This window comes from Microplitis mediator, chromosome 4, assembly GCF_029852145.1.
Source record: "Microplitis mediator isolate UGA2020A chromosome 4, iyMicMedi2.1, whole genome shotgun sequence".
In the NCBI taxonomy this organism is placed as follows: Eukaryota; Metazoa; Arthropoda; class Insecta; order Hymenoptera; family Braconidae; genus Microplitis; species Microplitis mediator.
This window is the reverse complement of record NC_079972.1, coordinates 14,483,922-14,501,071: the sequence shown is the minus strand read 5'-3', so window position 1 is coordinate 14,501,071 and position 17,150 is coordinate 14,483,922. Positions and strand designations below refer to the sequence as shown.

The window sequence follows — 17,150 nt, the reverse complement described above, 5'->3', positions numbered from 1 at the left end:
ATTAAAAATTTGAATTTCAATTTTATCAAATTACTAATTTTGTTGTAGGAAAATAATTTAATAACTTCTAGAATAAAAAAGAAATGTATCAATTAAAAATTAAAAATAAATGATGATTGCACGAGTTGATGACAGTTCCCTTCAATCAATGGAAGAATATAAAGGCCTTTGAATAATTTAAATAAATGAAAAACATGTCGAACTGATGGTAAATAATCCTCGTGACACTTATCATTACTTTCCCCCTCTCATTATTTATTTATTTATGTTTATAGATATCAGTACTCATATATATTATATATTAAAACTGGAATGTGGAACAAAATGAAACAAACGTTGAGTGCAGAGTAGAGAGTAACATTAATGTCCTTTGAATTTAATAATACAGTAGAGTTTTATTTAAAAAGGAAAGGGAAAAGCGAATGGATAAAATTTTAAATTGAATTTTACTTGATCATTGACTGCTGCAAGTTACAGTGACGTTAAATAATTTTTAAAAGTAAATTTAAAATAAACAAAGTTAAATTAACTGATAAAGATATTTAAAATTAAAATATATACAATTATGCTGGCAGAACTTTTTCCTTTTTGGACGAAATACGGCTATTGCTTAATAATTGTCCTCGTTTTTTACAGTATTGTAAACTTGGTATCAAAATACAAAGCGAGTTATTGTGAAAGAAGTAAAAATGAAAACAATAATTATTTAACTGAGGACACTAAAGAGTTTGAAGATGAGCCGGCTCTATCAATAAATTTAGAACACGTTCCTTACAATTACAAAAAACCAACTACCGATCAATTGGAAAAAAGAGCTGAAGAATTTTACAAAATAGCGAACGCGCGCAGGACGGTCAGATTTTTTAGCTCGGAATCGGTACCAAGGCGGGTTATTTATGACATTATTAGAGCAGCAGGTATGCGTTTATATTTATAAATAATTATTGTGTATAAAATATTGGCTAATTAATAATAATAATTAGTAATGGGTCACTTGTAATTACAATAAGGTACTGCACCAAGCGGTGCACACACTGAGCCTTGGACTTTTGTGTTGGTGTCTGATAAAGAAACAAAGTTGAGGATAAGAGAAATAATCGAGCAAGAAGAAGAGATAAATTATAAAAAACGTATGGGTAAAAAGTGGACGACGGACTTGAAACCGCTCAAGACTAATTGGATAAAAGAGTATCTCACGCAAGCGCCATATTTAATTATTGTATTTAAACAAAAGTATGGTACACTGGCTGATGGACGGCCAAAGATTCATTACTACTGTGATATGAGTGTCGCTATTGCTTGCGGTATTCTCATTACTGCCATTCAGGTGATCTGTAAATTTTTAATTTTAGTCATTGGTGAGATTTTTTATTACTGAAGTTACAGACAATCGGCAATTTTCAGATTTTTTTTTAAACAAATCAATTAGAAAAAAAATATGCACATCAAAGTAAGAGACCCAGTACCCGACCAGGGAACTGGTACCCGATTACTCATAGATTTATTTAGTTTTACTAAATATAGATTTATAAATACATGGAGTGATCGGGTACTAGTTCCCTGATTGGGTACTAGGTCTCTTACCTTAAAGGTGATTTTTTTTTTTTAATTTATTGGTTTTAAAAAAATCCAAACATTAGACGTCGGCTGATTTCAGTATAAATTTTTAGTTTCTAATTACAAGTACGCATATTTTAAAACAGTTTTTTTTAATTTCAGTATGCGGGACTTGTTACACTCACATCGACGCCCTTGAACTGCGGACCTGCACTAAGAAATCTTTTAGGACGACCTTCCAATGAAAAATTAAGCCTTCTTTTACCTGTTGGTTACCCAGCTCATGATGCCACCGTACCTAAACTCGAACGTAAATCTTTGGAAGATATTTTAGTTGAATTTTAATGTTTAATTAATTGAAAAATAAAAATAATTTAATGGTAATTATGGACAAAAACTCTTCCCATTAATTTTATAGAGTTTTAGTGTCTTGGATGTAATGAAATAAATAAAGTTAATAATTTTTGTAACGATAAAATTATGTAATACTTATTTTATAAACTAATATTTATTAGCAATTTGCGTACAATTATTATTTTAAATAAGCAGTATAAAAATCGAATCCTGAATCACCAAGAAATAATTATAAAAAAGACAATAAATTCATTAATTATTATTTCATAATTTCATTTAATTGATTTGTGGTGATTTAATTGTTAATTAATTAATCATTTATATTATAATGTAATAATATACAATTCCATGCAATTTATCATCAATATCTCGGAATATCGAGGGACAAGTGACTTAAATTAAGTACAATTTGTGTATAAAATAGAAAAATACTGAGCTAAATAACAATTTTTCAATTCGAAAAAAAAATAAAATTAAATAAAATAAAATTAAAATTTGTAATTATTATTATTATACATTTTGTCACTTTTTATAAAACTTAATTCCTTTCTCTCGCTTTCACTTTTCTTATTTCAAGCAAAGTTGCCTTGTTTTCGAGTGCGCCATCGAGCTGCACAATTCTCCAAGTTAATTTTTTATTTTATTTTTAAATTTTAATAAGCTTGAGTATCATGATTATACAGATTAAGACAACCTTCTATTTTGGCTCATTATTTTTTAATTAATTAAGACAATAATTATTCATTATTATGCTTTGTTTTTTTTTTTAAATTTAATTCTTACTTTAATAATTTCTCTTTTTATTTATTTAAATAATGACAGTTATTGTAAATTTACTCTCATTACAATTTAAAACTGTCATAGATAAAAAAATAATTTAAAAAAAAAATACAATCTGCGTTAATTTAATTATTCAAAGCAATAATAATAATGAGTTTTAATGAAACTGACAAGTGACGATTTTTTAAATTTTTAAATAAATAAATAAAATGAGTAGAATTAAAATTTAAATATTTGAAAAATTAGTGCGCGCACTTTTTTAAATTTCTTTATTTATTTATTTAAAATTTATAAGCTGTCAGATGTCTGCTACATTCACACTCATTAATAATAAATTAATTGTAATCTGATTTAATTATTATTATTATTTTTTTTTTAACTAGAAGGTATTGTCGTATCTATAATACAATAATCTATTTTCAGTTTCACTATATTGTCCATATTTTTTTTTAGACCATAATTTTAATAATTACTTGACATTAATTTTTTTAAAATTTCAAATACATATTTTAATTATTATTATTATTACATATATTATGTCACGACAAATCTTGAAAGACGTTACAACGGTTTCGATTGATTTGCGAATCAGTCTCCATCTCTGGCTACATTATTACGTTTAAAAAAAAAAAAAAAAAAAAAAAAAATCTAGTAAGTTTTGGCTATTGATCAATCAAAGACTTTCAAATACTTGATTTAAATTTTTATGGACACTTTCTTTTTTAATTATTTATTAATTAATTAATTATCGACTTATTTGAATGGATTAATCCGAACTCTGAGTAGCATTCATTTATAAAACTTTACAATATCAAGATTAATTAGATACATAGATTAATTATTAATTGTGAGATCACCATCGCCTGAGACGTAATTATAAATTAACGAGAGTGTGAAACTGATTGAACTTTGTTTTATTTTTTTTTCCATTCATTAATTCTCTCATAGAAATATTACATTAAAATTAATAATAATAATTATTATTATTAAGAAAATAAAAAAAAGTGTTAAAAGTTTATGGTAAAAATCGAGTGTTAAAAAAAAGTTATCAAAATAAAAAATGAACGCACGTTATATTATGAAATTAGCGATTTTAAATAATTATACTGTTAATAGATGTGTAAAGTAGTAGCAGGAAAAATTAATGGTATTAATTAAAAAAAAAAATGCTCTTTCTTTCCACGGTACCCGATCTTCCGCAGACGGAAAGAAGAGAGCGAGGCCCTTGTGCGACGAAAACAGCTGCCACAGGATTTACTCGAGTATCAACGCGCGTTCATGAGTATGGCCATCATCAGCACCTACGTGACTTTTTTTAATTATTTTTTTAATTATTTATTTTTGTTGTTGGGTAATAAGTGCGGCATTCAATCTCGCCGATGAAATTCGGCTAAACACAGCCGACACGACCAGGAACCTTCCGGTGGAGATGCAAGAGGTGGAGACAGACAGTACATGTGATACCCACGATCACAGTCATCGCAAAACAGCAACTGGTCCTAATTTTATTATTCAAAATATTTTACATTACATCTGCCTAATTTTTTTTTTTTAATTAATGATTAAAAATTTTTTTTAAGTACGACAATTAAAGCTTCTGATTAAAAACAAATTTTATGATAAAATTTAAATATTTTAAGGGGGATAGCCACTGTGAAATTTAGAAAAAAAAATTTTTTTTTTTATTAAATCAAAGTTTATATGTTCAAAAATATGTATCTAGAGTTTTATATGGAAATTCCGAATATTTTTCAAGTTATAGTCATTTTTGTGATAGCGCGACAACTGACCGTTGCACCGACTAAAAACTTTGAACGCGTTTTTCTCAAAACTACTTTTTTTGAACTAGTGGCATCTGTAATTTTCATAAATATCAACCGATTCGCAACTTTTTTTTTTGCCGTATTCGTCTATTCAGTAGCTAAAGTTGCACGTAGGGGATTTTGAAAATTTTGATTTTTAAGATTTTTAGGGCTGTTTGAATCCAAAAAAATGAGAAAAAAAAACGAAAAAATTTTTAATGTCACCATTTTTTTTCAAATCCAAATTTTCAAAATTCCCTCCGTGGAACGATAACCACATGCATACAGATTACAACGCCGTTTGGTTTTTTTGTTTCTGATAATCCGTTTTTGAGTTAGAGATGACCCGTGGTGGGGGAAATTTTTTTGGTGCTCCACAGCAATGCTTATAACTTTGTAACAACATGATATTTTTTAATGAAAATTTAGGAGAATTATCTTCAATGTATACTTTACAAAACAAAGAAAACCCGATCCCCAAATTCCTTTATTATTGCAGTCAAAAAAATTTCCGAAAATCACCTATTTTTTTCATCTTCACAATGACTATCCCCCTTAAAACTCAGCGTCTACTATAAAATTTTTTTTATCATAAAAATATCGTATACTCACATCGTTGTCTGAAGTACCACAAATGGAGCAACATTTGCACTCGATACACTGCCACCTGTACTTACGTACAGACACAATCATATTTGCAGTAAATTGCAAACACGTTGGATGTCCTACAACAGTAATTCAACTTGGTCAGGGATAAAATTAAGGATCACTGGAGCAGGAGACTTGACTGGAGGGCCAGAGCAGAAAGGTGCCAGGACATTTATCTTGTGCCGAAGAACAGTGAACTCCAAGCTATTTTCGCATAACTTTTTTCTATATATATTTTTTAATCAAAAATACTTTGAATTTAAATAAAATAAACCGGTTTGAATATTAAAATGAAAATTAAAAAATCACACAGACATTGATCCCTGTGTTACAATAAATAATTAACAATAATAATTATTATGATTATCGCGATTAACTGTGTATTTCACCTTTCCTCAGCACTAAACGTCCGTAATAATGAAACGCTACAATATTTCCGCACAAAGTATTTTTTATTTCATCTTGATAAATTATTTTAAATAAATTCATTTATTATTTTTAAAATTAATCGACGTTGCGTATTATTATTTTTACTTTGTCTCTTTCTCATTTTGAGTAATAGATGGTAAGAATAATTAGCAGGGCGTACCTTGGAATAGTTCACGTTCTTTCTCTTGCGCAGCACAATATAAACGTCGCAAATCACACTCTCTCTTTAGCATACTCGTAATAAAAAAAAAAAAATTATCATTATTATTATAATTTTTTTTTCTTTTTAAAAAACTTATTAGTCAAAGTCTCACACACTCACTTTCAATAGATTGCTTAATAATATTAATTAATTATCCTAATTACACTACTTACAAATTATAAATATTTATGATAAGCATCTTAAATATTGTTCAATAAAAATTACCTAACAACAAGTCATTAATTATTTATTTTAAATTAACTATTTTTCTATCATTCGTTTTATAACAGGAAGGAACTAATTTTCCATTGAGGAAAATATTTTTCATTTTTTTATATATTTTTTAACTATGGTTGTTATTAATTTTATGATTACTTGGTTCATTTTTTTGTTAATTTTCAATTATTTTTTTTAAATTATCAACTATTTTTAAATATCTCTCATTTAAATCCGAGAGTAATTTGCGTGTGTATACAACATTATCAGGCAAGCTCATTGTTATGATACAATTTAAATTTATATTTGATTCCCATTACATTTATTTAAATACATTATGAAGTTTATTTAATTCCTCTGATATTATTATTATTTTTTATTTTATCATTATCTTTATTTCGGCGTTTATTGTATGACCTTTTTTTATTTTTTCTCAGTAAGGCCTTGGAAATATTTTTAAAAATATAATCGTTATCACTTGTATGTAAATTAATAATAATAATAATAATATAAATAATAATAAGTTGACATTTGTGAGTAAAAAGTAATGGGAAGCATGATATTTAATATTTAAAATATATAACGTAGAAACAAAATATATATAATCTACTGACATTAATTATTATTTTTAGTAACAGTAATTATTTTAAAATATTATTGTAAATTAATGCCCAATAATGAGTGATACCCCGAGTCGAAAAGTTTCAGCATTATTTCAAACTGATTAGGCTTAACTGAACCTTAAATGAAACTGACTACGCCTAATTGAGCCTTAAATTAAACTGTTCAGCCTTTGAGTTGAAATTATTTCAAACTAATCAGCCTGCTAGTGGAATTAAATTAAAGCTGGATTCAACCTGAATAAGCTTAAGCTTCAAACTGACGTTAAATTTTCAGGCTGTTTTAAAACTGAACAGCCTACTATATAATTGAAAAGACACTGAATTCAAGCTGAATAACCTGTAGATTCAGTTCAAAACTAGCTTAAGGCCATTCTCAGACAGTGCCTCCCACTTTTTAAAAATTTTCAATGATTTTCAACTGTCATAAGCGTATCAAATTTTTATCAATTAATTAAAAAAAAAATTAGAACATTAATTCAAAAAAGGACAACGTAGACGTAATTTCGCCGATATACAGATTAAAAAAAAAATTATTTACACTCGATATCAATTAAGAGTTAAACAAAATTCGTTAAATAAATTTCAGTAAAATCGTCATGTCAATTTTATAATTAGAATTTTTAAATTTTGTTGGCTAAAATTTATTCAACAAATTTCGTTTAACTCCCAATTGATATCAATTGTAAGTAATTTTTTTTAAATTCTGTATCTCAACGAAATTACGACTATGTTGTCCTTTTTTCAATTAAGGTTTTAATTTTTTTTTAATTAATTATCAAAATTTTAATACGGTTATGACAGTTGAAAGTCATTGCATATTTTTAAAAAGTGGGGGGCACTGTCTGAGAAAGCCCTTAACTTTTAAGCTTATTTTCGAACTGAATAAACTGCTATTTAACAAAATTTAGACTTGAATTGAAACTGCCACACTGTCATTATAGAGCACAATTTAGACCTGAAAAACCTCAATTCTGCACTGATTTCAAGCTGATCAAACTGCTAAAATTAAACATATTTTTAAACTGAAGAGCCTGATTTGACGCTCTTCTCAAACTGAATAGCCTGACTAATTGATTTTATTTTCAAGCTTAATTTCAGCCTGATGGTCCTGAAAAGTTAAATATGACGAGCTTTCAGTCTGAGTTCAGACTCATTTTTTTCTACTGTTGGTTAGCAGTTTATTCAGTCTGAATTAATGCTAAAACTTTTCGACTCGAGACGTAAGTTAAATAAAATAATAACTCGCAGTGATTACTTAATATTTCAAATAAAATATACATGTATAAATGTATGATAATGTTAAATAATATTTGTTACTTTAAAATGACATTTTGTATGAAATTTAAATCATAAATTATTTTTTTTTAATCAATTTTTCTTTGTCAATGGAATGATACCTGAATTATTTATTTCTTTACGATTATAAATTTTAATTTGTATAAAAAATTTATATATTACAATATTTTATAAATTGTGTTTTAATCACAGTTATATTTTTTTTGCCTATAAAAATTTTTTTAATGGTTACGTTTTTTTTTAAATAATTAATTGAAATTAAAAAATTTTAAGCCGCGTTAAAATTGCACCATTGACAAATAGATGTTTTGATCTTGCTGCCTTGACTAGTGTATAATTATTATTATTATTATTTTTTTTAAATCGTATAAAGCTCATTTTGATCTATTACTTATTACTCAATATAATAAATCTTAAATAATTGATAATAAAATAAATTTAAAAAAGCAGTAAGATATAAGCAAGTCTCTATTAATTAATAATAATATTTTATTTATAATACAATGAACACAGCCTCGTGGTTCAATTATTAGCAAATAAAATAATCGCGTATGAATTTATTTAAAAACAACTACAGCTTATCTATACTTCATAATAAACTTTGCATTGTTACACTTAATAAAGTAATAAACAATTTTCTTTAGTAACGAGTAAAAAAAAATTTAACATACACTACTGTGAATAAAAAAAAATTTAAGTTTCATATGATAAATATTTTTTTCAATTTACAAACACTGACGCTCAATAATACCTTCTATTAATTCTTCAACGTTTTATAATCACAAATACCTGTAACAATGCAGAGGATATTATAAAAAGTATAACAGAAAGATAAATAGCCTCTGAATATATGATAATTCTAGTACTAATAATGATAATAAAAATAATAATAATAATAAGATAAAAATGAAAGATAATAATAAAAAGCTAAATAATAAATAAAAATATATAAAGTATCTAAGAAGCACATGAAATATTTAATAGTGATTGGCCCTTCTCGTGTACTTGCGCTTTGTTTTTTCCTCAATCTTACCTGAACGACCGCAATCACTGCAAGAGACCAACTCCTCGGAACCGCCGGTTTTTTTATTTTCCCTCGCATCGCCAAGACAGAAATCGCAGTAGGGAGATGGCTGGGCGGCTTTCCCGGACTTCTTGTCGTGAACTTGTCCAGCTGCTGGATGATTACCACCGAGAGTTGGGGTACCGCCGCCGGCACCACCGATGAGTCCAATTCCAGCGGCAGGACCACCGGTACCAATGCCAGGGACGTTGATGTCGGGCCTCAGTGATGAGGGTGATGAAGCAACGGTACCGGGTGAGGGTACAGGCATCTGCTGGGGCTGCTGTTGATCATCCTTAGGAGCTGAGACAGTAGGTGAGGCTGGAGCGGCACTCGTCTGAACCGCTGGCGGCAGCTGTTGCTGCTGCTGCTGCGGCTGAGGCGGTGCCCCGGCAGCCGGGGTCGTACTTGCCACAGGGGAGGGACTCGAGGTACTCGACGAGGCAGTTGTGCTCTGTCGACCCCGACGTGTACCACCTAATCACAAACCGACCACATACCCAGTTGCGATTTTTCTCACTATCCAACAATCATGCACACTGACTCCACAATCATATTTTTTATATTTTATTTTTTAGCTCTCACATTCTCTGCTTTCCCTTACGCACTCTCACTCTTTTTTTATTATTTTAATCTTAACAATTGATTCCGTTGCACATATTATTTATATTTATCAACTACATTAATTAATTCATAGGTAATTAGTCAAAATTATCAAGACATTTAATTTAAATTATTTTAAAATTATTAATAATAAATATTGACAACGGAATCAATTTTTTTTACAAGCAGGAACGACCCCACTGACACGATAAATAAATAGTAGAAAAGTAATGCATTATTAAATTTCAAGAGCATTCCATCACCAACACCAATGTTAATAATGTGTACAAATTTTTAAAAAAACCCAAAATCCAGTGTTCAAAAGAATACTATTTGTAAATGTATGTTTTGTTTTCTTTCTTTTTTTTTTCAATTACTATATAATTATTGAATCTGATTATTTGAATATATTGTAAAGTACTTTACTAAATATATATATTTATATATTTAAAAAAAAATGCGTGAGTCAGGCAGGCGACTTGCAATATAAGTCGTTTAATCTCGTGTGTTTACGTGCTCGAAGCATTCAGCATTCGCGTGCAAAAATTAAATAAACTCGCTTCTAATATAAAATTGAGTTACGTAAAAGCAAACGAAGCATTTGATTTTATAATTCTTTGATTGTTTTTTTTTTTTTTTTTTTTTTTATCCATATTGATTCTTGTTCTTTTCTTAATATCTATCGTCTCGTTGCATCCATTGATCAGTTATTAAACTCATGCTTCAAATTAATTATATTTATTTATATATATTTTGTTTTTTAAATAATAAAAAATATATGAACAGTAATAATGAAAAACACGCATACTTTTAACGCTTTGTAAAAAAATTATTTGAATTATTTTTTGAAATAAAATAAAAAAATTTATTTATGTATATATATTAAATATAATTATATAGATATATTATATTTATTATATTAATAATAATAATAAACTTATGGTGCTGCATGCCATTGCAAACTAAATGATGTAATTAAATAATGAAAAAAAAAAATATAATAAAATGACAACGCATTATCATATTTCTCACAATATATGTGTATGCTCAAAGACTGGCCGAGTGGTTTTTTCATATTTAATCGCGAGATAATCCCCTCATTCGTATCTTGTTATCTGGTAATATAAGAGGAGTTCCAGATATCGAAGGCGTCTCGATTATATTCTGCGGAAGTACACGAGAAATAACAGAAAAAAATATGGATACTTTTTTTTAAAAGAAAAAAAAAGAAAAAAAACATTTTAATTCATTTTTTTATTCATTTAAGTCTACTTCAAACAATTATTTTTAGGGGGTGCACAAAAAAAAACATAACTCGTTAACTCTTTGGTCAGTGAATGCAACGTGATACTTAACAAGCGTCTAATTATATAATATAAAAATATATAAAAAAAAAAAAAAAAAAAAATTAAAAAAATAATTTTGTTTTTATATATAATATGTAAAATAAATAAAAATCAAAAGTTAAACAAAAAAAAGACAAATCAAAAAATAACTAAAGAAATATAGAGACAATCTTATGAACACAAAGATTTAAAAAGTAGTATACATGTATAGAACAATAAAAATTAGACAGTATATTATTGTTTTGCAATGCACACGTTTTACATATTCTCTTTTTTTCTAGTTCCCTCTCTCTCGCTCTTTAGATTCCAATTTTCATTACAAAAAAACTTATCAATTTGCTATCAATTTAATTTGATATTAAATATATATGTATATATATATATTTATAGTATTAAAAAAAAATTATGTATGTATACATATATATTTATGTATGTAAATATATATATATGGATGGCTAGCATGAAAATGTGTAAATTTTCATTTGAAAAAAATTGATATTAATAATAATTTTATTCATCGGTTGGACTAAAAGTAAGGAAGAGAGATGGGAATTACTTATTTATTTTTTAATGCTTTGTATTAATATTTTTTTTTTTTTTTTTAAATATTTGTTTTAGAGAGAAATGTCTTATTAAAGGAAACTGCGATAACTGAGCTGATTTTGGGTCCAACCTGGCTGGTCCGAAGCAGCGGTGTCTGCAACGCTCCGTGATTCGACTTCGGCAGGACTGGGACTTAGTTCCTTAGCAGGATCACCAGAGGAAGTAGAGTGGGAATGACCGTAATGGTAGACCAGACCAGGTCTGGTTTTATACCGTGCGCTGCATACTGCAAAAGTGCAAATACTATTTTCCCCCAAACCATCCAATGCAAAAAAAATTTTTTGTCTTTTTTGTTTTTGTTTTTTGTTTTCCTTTTAAATAAAGGAATTTTTTTTAAAAAACTGATCAAAAGAAAAAATAATTTTTTTTTAGTTTATTTTATTTTAAATTAACGGGACTTTTTTTTAAATCGGAAATAAAATTATAGTAATAATAATAATAAGTAATTAATAGAAATAAGGGCGGGGATTAAATTAAGGGGACAAAGCTCGAAGGTACGAGAGCGTTTGCACACCGTTTTTTTTTCTACTTTTACTTTTGCTCAAATTTATTTAAAATTTAATTCAAAATAATTAAATTTTTCTTTTCTTTCTTTCTATTTTTTTTCTTTTTAATTTTTTTTCCTACTTATTCTCTTTGATTTGCCACTAATACACATCCCTATCCACCTAATGTTAAATATATATATATATGTTCTATATGTGGACAAGCAGTGAAGGAAATTGTCAGCCCAAAAAGCAAAACTAATACAATGCAAGGCTTGAGATGCTTCGTAATACACCTACTTTAAATTATATAATATATATATGTATATCAGCTCTCTACAGAGTGAACCTATCAATCACATTCTTGTTAATTATTCATTTTTATTTAAAAATTTAATTATTTAAAATTTATTATCAATCCGTTTGTTAAATTTTTAACTATTTGTTAATTTTAAGTTTTAAATTTTAATCCCAAGATATTTGGCCCATGTCCATAAGCTGATATTTAATTTTTTTGACTCTGGTTATTTGTGAATTTTTATGAAAACTCTACTAATAAAAAATTGTAGTAAAATAAATAAATAAATGAAATAATAAAAAAAAAATAATAAATAAGCCGTTGCGTTGTAATAAAATGAAATAATTTAAGAGCTTATTTATTTTTGACCAAATGTCTTTAGATGCTCTGCTAATATAATATAATAAATATATATAATAATAACAAGACTTGTACGAAGAATTAAACAGATGGCAAGCAACATACGAGTTAATCTATAAGGACTTTTGTTTTATATATTTGTTTTTAAAAAGGGAGGAAACGTTAATTTTATAAATAAAATTGTTAAATTAATTAGTGACTGTCACTGTTCTTCGAGATAAATTATTAATTTTATAAATAAATAACTACATTTATTTAATATTATTAATATTTTTAATTAAAATATACATATTTTATTTATTCAAATAATCCTAACAATTTGCTCGCAATAAACTCTTTTAAAACTTAACAACAATAAATTATAAATTTACTTTTTTAAATAATAAATCTAATGATAATTTGATGGTAATTTTTTTTGGACTTTGGTAATACGATTTGGCTGTTTCAACTCGAAGAAAAATTGCAGCCACTTGATATGAATGAAATAATTAATTTAAAAATAATAAATAAAAAAAAAAAAAAAAAAAAAAATTAAAGAGAGAAAAGATAAATAATAATTATAATATTACGGAATGCAAGTTAATGGAAAACCTATGATAATAATAATAATAAATAAGAGGATAAAAAGCTCCTCGTGTCATTATAAAAGTGGATGACCGCTTCCTGTCGTAATATTTTAAATCACTCTGTTGTTAAAAATCTGTTCACACTACAGTCATTTAATTTACTGGGGAGTCTGCGGTTTCCGTGGCGTCGCCGAATGATCGCGAATTCTTGTAGAACTGACAAAATAAGACTTTTTTTTAACTAACTTCTTCAAAAATGGACTAATTTAGACTTTTTTTTTCAAAATTTTCGTCTTCAAATGCATTTTCCAGAAAAAAATACAAAAAAATTTTAAAATCTATGAAATATTTCACTTTTTGTAAAAAATCGCATTTTTCTCAAAAACTAATCGAGATATCGAAAAATTTTATTCTTTAAGAAAGTCTTAATCCGTCGAGTACTACAAGAATTCACGGTCATTTAGCGGCGCCACGGAAACTGCAGAATCCCCAATTTACTAATTATTAATAAAAAAAAAAATAATAATAATAATAATAGTAACTATTATTATAATTATTATTAATTTGATCGAGCCTTTGTATATTAATACCTACGTAATCAGTGTACCTTTGCGCGGTTAATTGTAGTAATAAAAACTAGTATATTACCCACCTAGGGAGGAAAGTAGGACGTGCATGCGTGTGTAATTTACCTGAGCCGAAGGCCAGGGTGGAAAACACGCCGATTGGACGTTCTACTTTTATCCGTGGTGTGAATACGATTTTTCACCAGATCTGCACCTGAAAGTTTAAATTTTTACCCGGGGGAAGAATCGCGCACGCGCTGATTTTTATCATTTGTCTTAGAAAAGAACAGAACGACTTTCTTCCCTTTAGACAGGGTAGGAATTTAAGCTTTCGGCGCAGATATGGTGAAAAAATATAGTAGTAGTAATAATAGTAGTAGTAATAGTAGTAGTAGCAGTAGTAGTAGTAGTATTTTAACGACGAACTGATTTAAATATTCAAAAACGCAACGCGCGTTATTGTTGTGTGGCTTAGTGGAAATAATAAGTGGTAAGTGAATAATAACAGTAATTGCAAAAAAATGGAACGAGTAAGTAAGAAAAAAGTGGTCATTTGTAGTTGTATCGGTGGTTAAACTTACGGTCACAAACGAATGGCTTGTCGGAATCAGTGACATCGTAGTTGGCTTTTTTCCGTCCACGTCCGCCACCCTAAAAAAATTATTTATTCAATAATTAGTTTTGTTAAGTAACAATACATTAGCAGTAGTACTAGTGTGTGTGTGTTAATTTAGCGATATTACTTTCGTTCTTTTGGTCCCAGGGCTGTCGGTGGCAGGCGGATGACTTCTCGCCGGATGGTGTCCGCTTCCCCGATGTCTTCTTCGTTTCCTTTTGCTGCTGTAACTCTCCTCGTAGTCGTAATCACTGTCTTGGTCTGGTTCGTCGAAGGCGTCGATATCGATCATATCTTGCTCATCGTAGTACCAGCCATCTTTACTGTGCTCGTCTGTGAAAAAATTAATTATTGTCGTATTAAATAAGTGATAATTAATAATTAAATAACATTTTTTTTTTTAGATAAATACCTTTAAGAGCAGCAGATTCTTTGGAATCATCATTAATACCCGCCATTATTCCATCAGCTCCCTCAATACCGTCATCTAGATCACCTCTAACTCCTCTTTTTGGGTGCAAATAATGCATCAGGTACTGGCGTCGTTTTTTTCTCCATCTTTTACTAGGATATGTGTATATTTGACCGTGTAATAGACCAGGCATACGTTCTCTTGAACACATAAACAGAGCCGAATGGTTCTGGGCAACTCCTACAAATAAGATTAAATTATCATTATAAATTTTTAGCCATTTTAGAGTTTCATAACTCAGACGGAGTTTAAATCAAAGTCCCTAAACCCGGTCAGTATCATTGGTCGCTCACTTTAACTGATTAATGCGTTTTTATAATTTTAAATGCGTATGAATGTAGCAGCCATCAGACGAATTTAAAATTATAAATAAATAAAGTAAATAATTAAAAAAATAAAATTTATAAAAAATGCACTTATTAATTTTTTAAATGCGCACTTTTTAAAAATTTTAATTTATTAATTATTTACTCCATTTATTAATAATTTTAAATTTATCTGATGTCTGCTACATTCACACTCATAATTTTAATAGTAAAAAATTACTATTGATAAATAAGTAATTATGAATCTAAAAATATTAAAATATGACGTATCCAAGTTTTAAAAATTATGTCATTGCGTCTTTTGAAAATTATTTTATTTAAATTTTTCAAGTATCCAAAACATGAGTGTGAATGTACTAGACATGATGATCCAGAAGTTGACAGACAATTAAAAATTTTCGGATTTATTTTTTCAACAAATCAATTACAAAAAAAAAAAAAAAAAAAATATGCACATGTAGAAAATTGAAAAAACTACAGGTGCAATTTTTTCAAATATTTTTTTTTATGATTTACTGTTGTAAAAAAAAATTCAAAAATTATTAGACGTCTGCCATCTTCAGTATCATCCAGACATGAGACAATTTATAAATTTATGATCCTGAAGTTAACAGACAATTTATAATTTTAGGATTTTTTTTACAACAAATTTATGAGAAAAAAAAAATTAAAAAAATGCACATGTAGAAAATTTAAAAAACTATATGTGCAATTTTTAAAAATACTTAATTTTTTAGTATTTATATTTTTAAAAAGAATCCAAAAATTATTTGACGTCGGCTAACTTCAATATCATATAAATTTTAATAAAATAAAATGAACGAATTAAAAAAGTGCACGTACGTATTTTGCATTTATCTATCCATGCATTTTTCAATTTTTACTCCATTTACATTTTATTCATTTATTATAAAATTTAAAAAATAGACAACTTGCTGCATTCACACTCATATTCAAAACTGGGCAAAAGCGGTACCTCTACCCTGTGATTATTCATTTAATTTATAAATTTAAATTGACTTTTAATCTCACTCCAATTAAAAGCAAGCGGGTAATCGGTCTTTTACCTTACGACAAATAACCAAGTGTCCTAATTATAGATATTTATCTGACATTTAAATACCACGCACTGGTTTTTAAAATTAAAATAATTAAATACTACGAAAGAAATGAGCAACAAAATTAAATAACCTGTTTGGGAGTCGAGGAAAGGCATACGGAGTCTTCGTTCTCGGCATAGTCTGCTGTTGTACGTTGACGAATTTTCAATGGCTTCCCTATAGGCTGTGTCGTTGAGAAAGCTGCGGATCCGTAATTCATATAAATATTTTTATTATTATTATTATTAATATTTTTATGAATGAGAAAAAAAAATACTAACCTCTCAATTTTATTTAAATTTGATTCATTTACCACCTGGATAATTGAGTGAGACGACGGTATCGTTGCTACCGCCGTCATTTTGGCTCGCCCAAGCGTCCTCGGGCCTTTTAAAAACGTCTTGGCGACAGTCTTTATCACCACGTACAACAGCAAAATGAATCCCGTGAAAACGAGCTACGAGCTACACCGAGAACGATCCGAAAGTGCCCGAGAATCGGCTCCGTCAATACTTGGATCGGGTTTCGCTAATGCGCAGACTCTCCGACTTACGAATTTACCCGAATACGAACGATCTCAGTCACCAGGTAAAATTTTTAAATCAGTAATTACTCTGGCAAATTATTTTTAAATTTTTCCTCGACGTTTCTCAATTTGTAAAATCATGATCTTGAAATTAGCAGACAATTGACAATTTTTGGATTTTTTTTTCTACGATTTAATTTATAAAAAAATAAAAAATAAAAATATGCACATGTAGAAAATTTAAAAAACTACAGGTCCAAATTTTTCAAATATTTTTTTTTTATAATTTATTGCTTAAAAAAAAATCAAAAAA

At 27.8% G+C, this 17,150-nt stretch overlaps 2 protein-coding genes across 5 annotated transcripts; one reads left to right on the top strand and one right to left on the bottom strand.

The window, feature by feature from the left end:
- Positions 1–65: 65 nt before the first annotated feature.
- LOC130666300 (iodotyrosine deiodinase 1) lies at positions 66–2,399 on the top strand. Of its 2 annotated transcripts, none has more exons than XM_057467142.1 (4): positions 66–208; positions 276–917; positions 1,011–1,358; positions 1,720–1,935. In XM_057467142.1, the coding sequence occupies exons 2-4, from the start codon at positions 566–568 to the stop codon at positions 1,800–1,802; spliced, it is 783 nt and encodes a 260-aa protein (XP_057323125.1). In that variant the 5' UTR covers positions 66–208; positions 276–565; the 3' UTR covers positions 1,803–1,935. The 2 variants fall into 2 exon arrangements, with proteins under 2 accessions (XP_057323125.1, XP_057323124.1); XM_057467141.1 differs by having other exon boundaries at positions 68–208; positions 1,011–1,327; positions 1,720–2,399.
- A 111-nt stretch (positions 2,400–2,510) lies between these two features.
- Positions 2,511–16,814, bottom strand: LOC130666299 (zinc finger protein ubi-d4). Of its 3 annotated transcripts, none has more exons than XM_057467138.1 (9): positions 16,593–16,814; positions 16,403–16,512; positions 14,826–15,065; positions 14,541–14,746; positions 14,379–14,448; positions 11,593–11,748; positions 8,941–9,447; positions 5,106–5,218; positions 2,511–4,190 (listed from the first exon to the last, which is right to left on the bottom strand). In XM_057467138.1, exons 1-9 carry the CDS (start codon positions 16,670–16,672, stop codon positions 4,059–4,061), a joined length of 1,614 nt encoding a protein of 537 aa, XP_057323121.1. In that variant the 5' UTR covers positions 16,673–16,814; the 3' UTR covers positions 2,511–4,058. The 3 variants fall into 3 exon arrangements, with proteins under 3 accessions (XP_057323121.1, XP_057323122.1, XP_057323123.1); XM_057467139.1 differs by having other exon boundaries at positions 8,941–9,273; positions 16,593–16,811; XM_057467140.1 differs by lacking the exon at positions 11,593–11,748 and having other exon boundaries at positions 8,941–9,273; positions 16,593–16,812.
- Between the last annotated feature and the right edge of the window lie 336 nt (positions 16,815–17,150).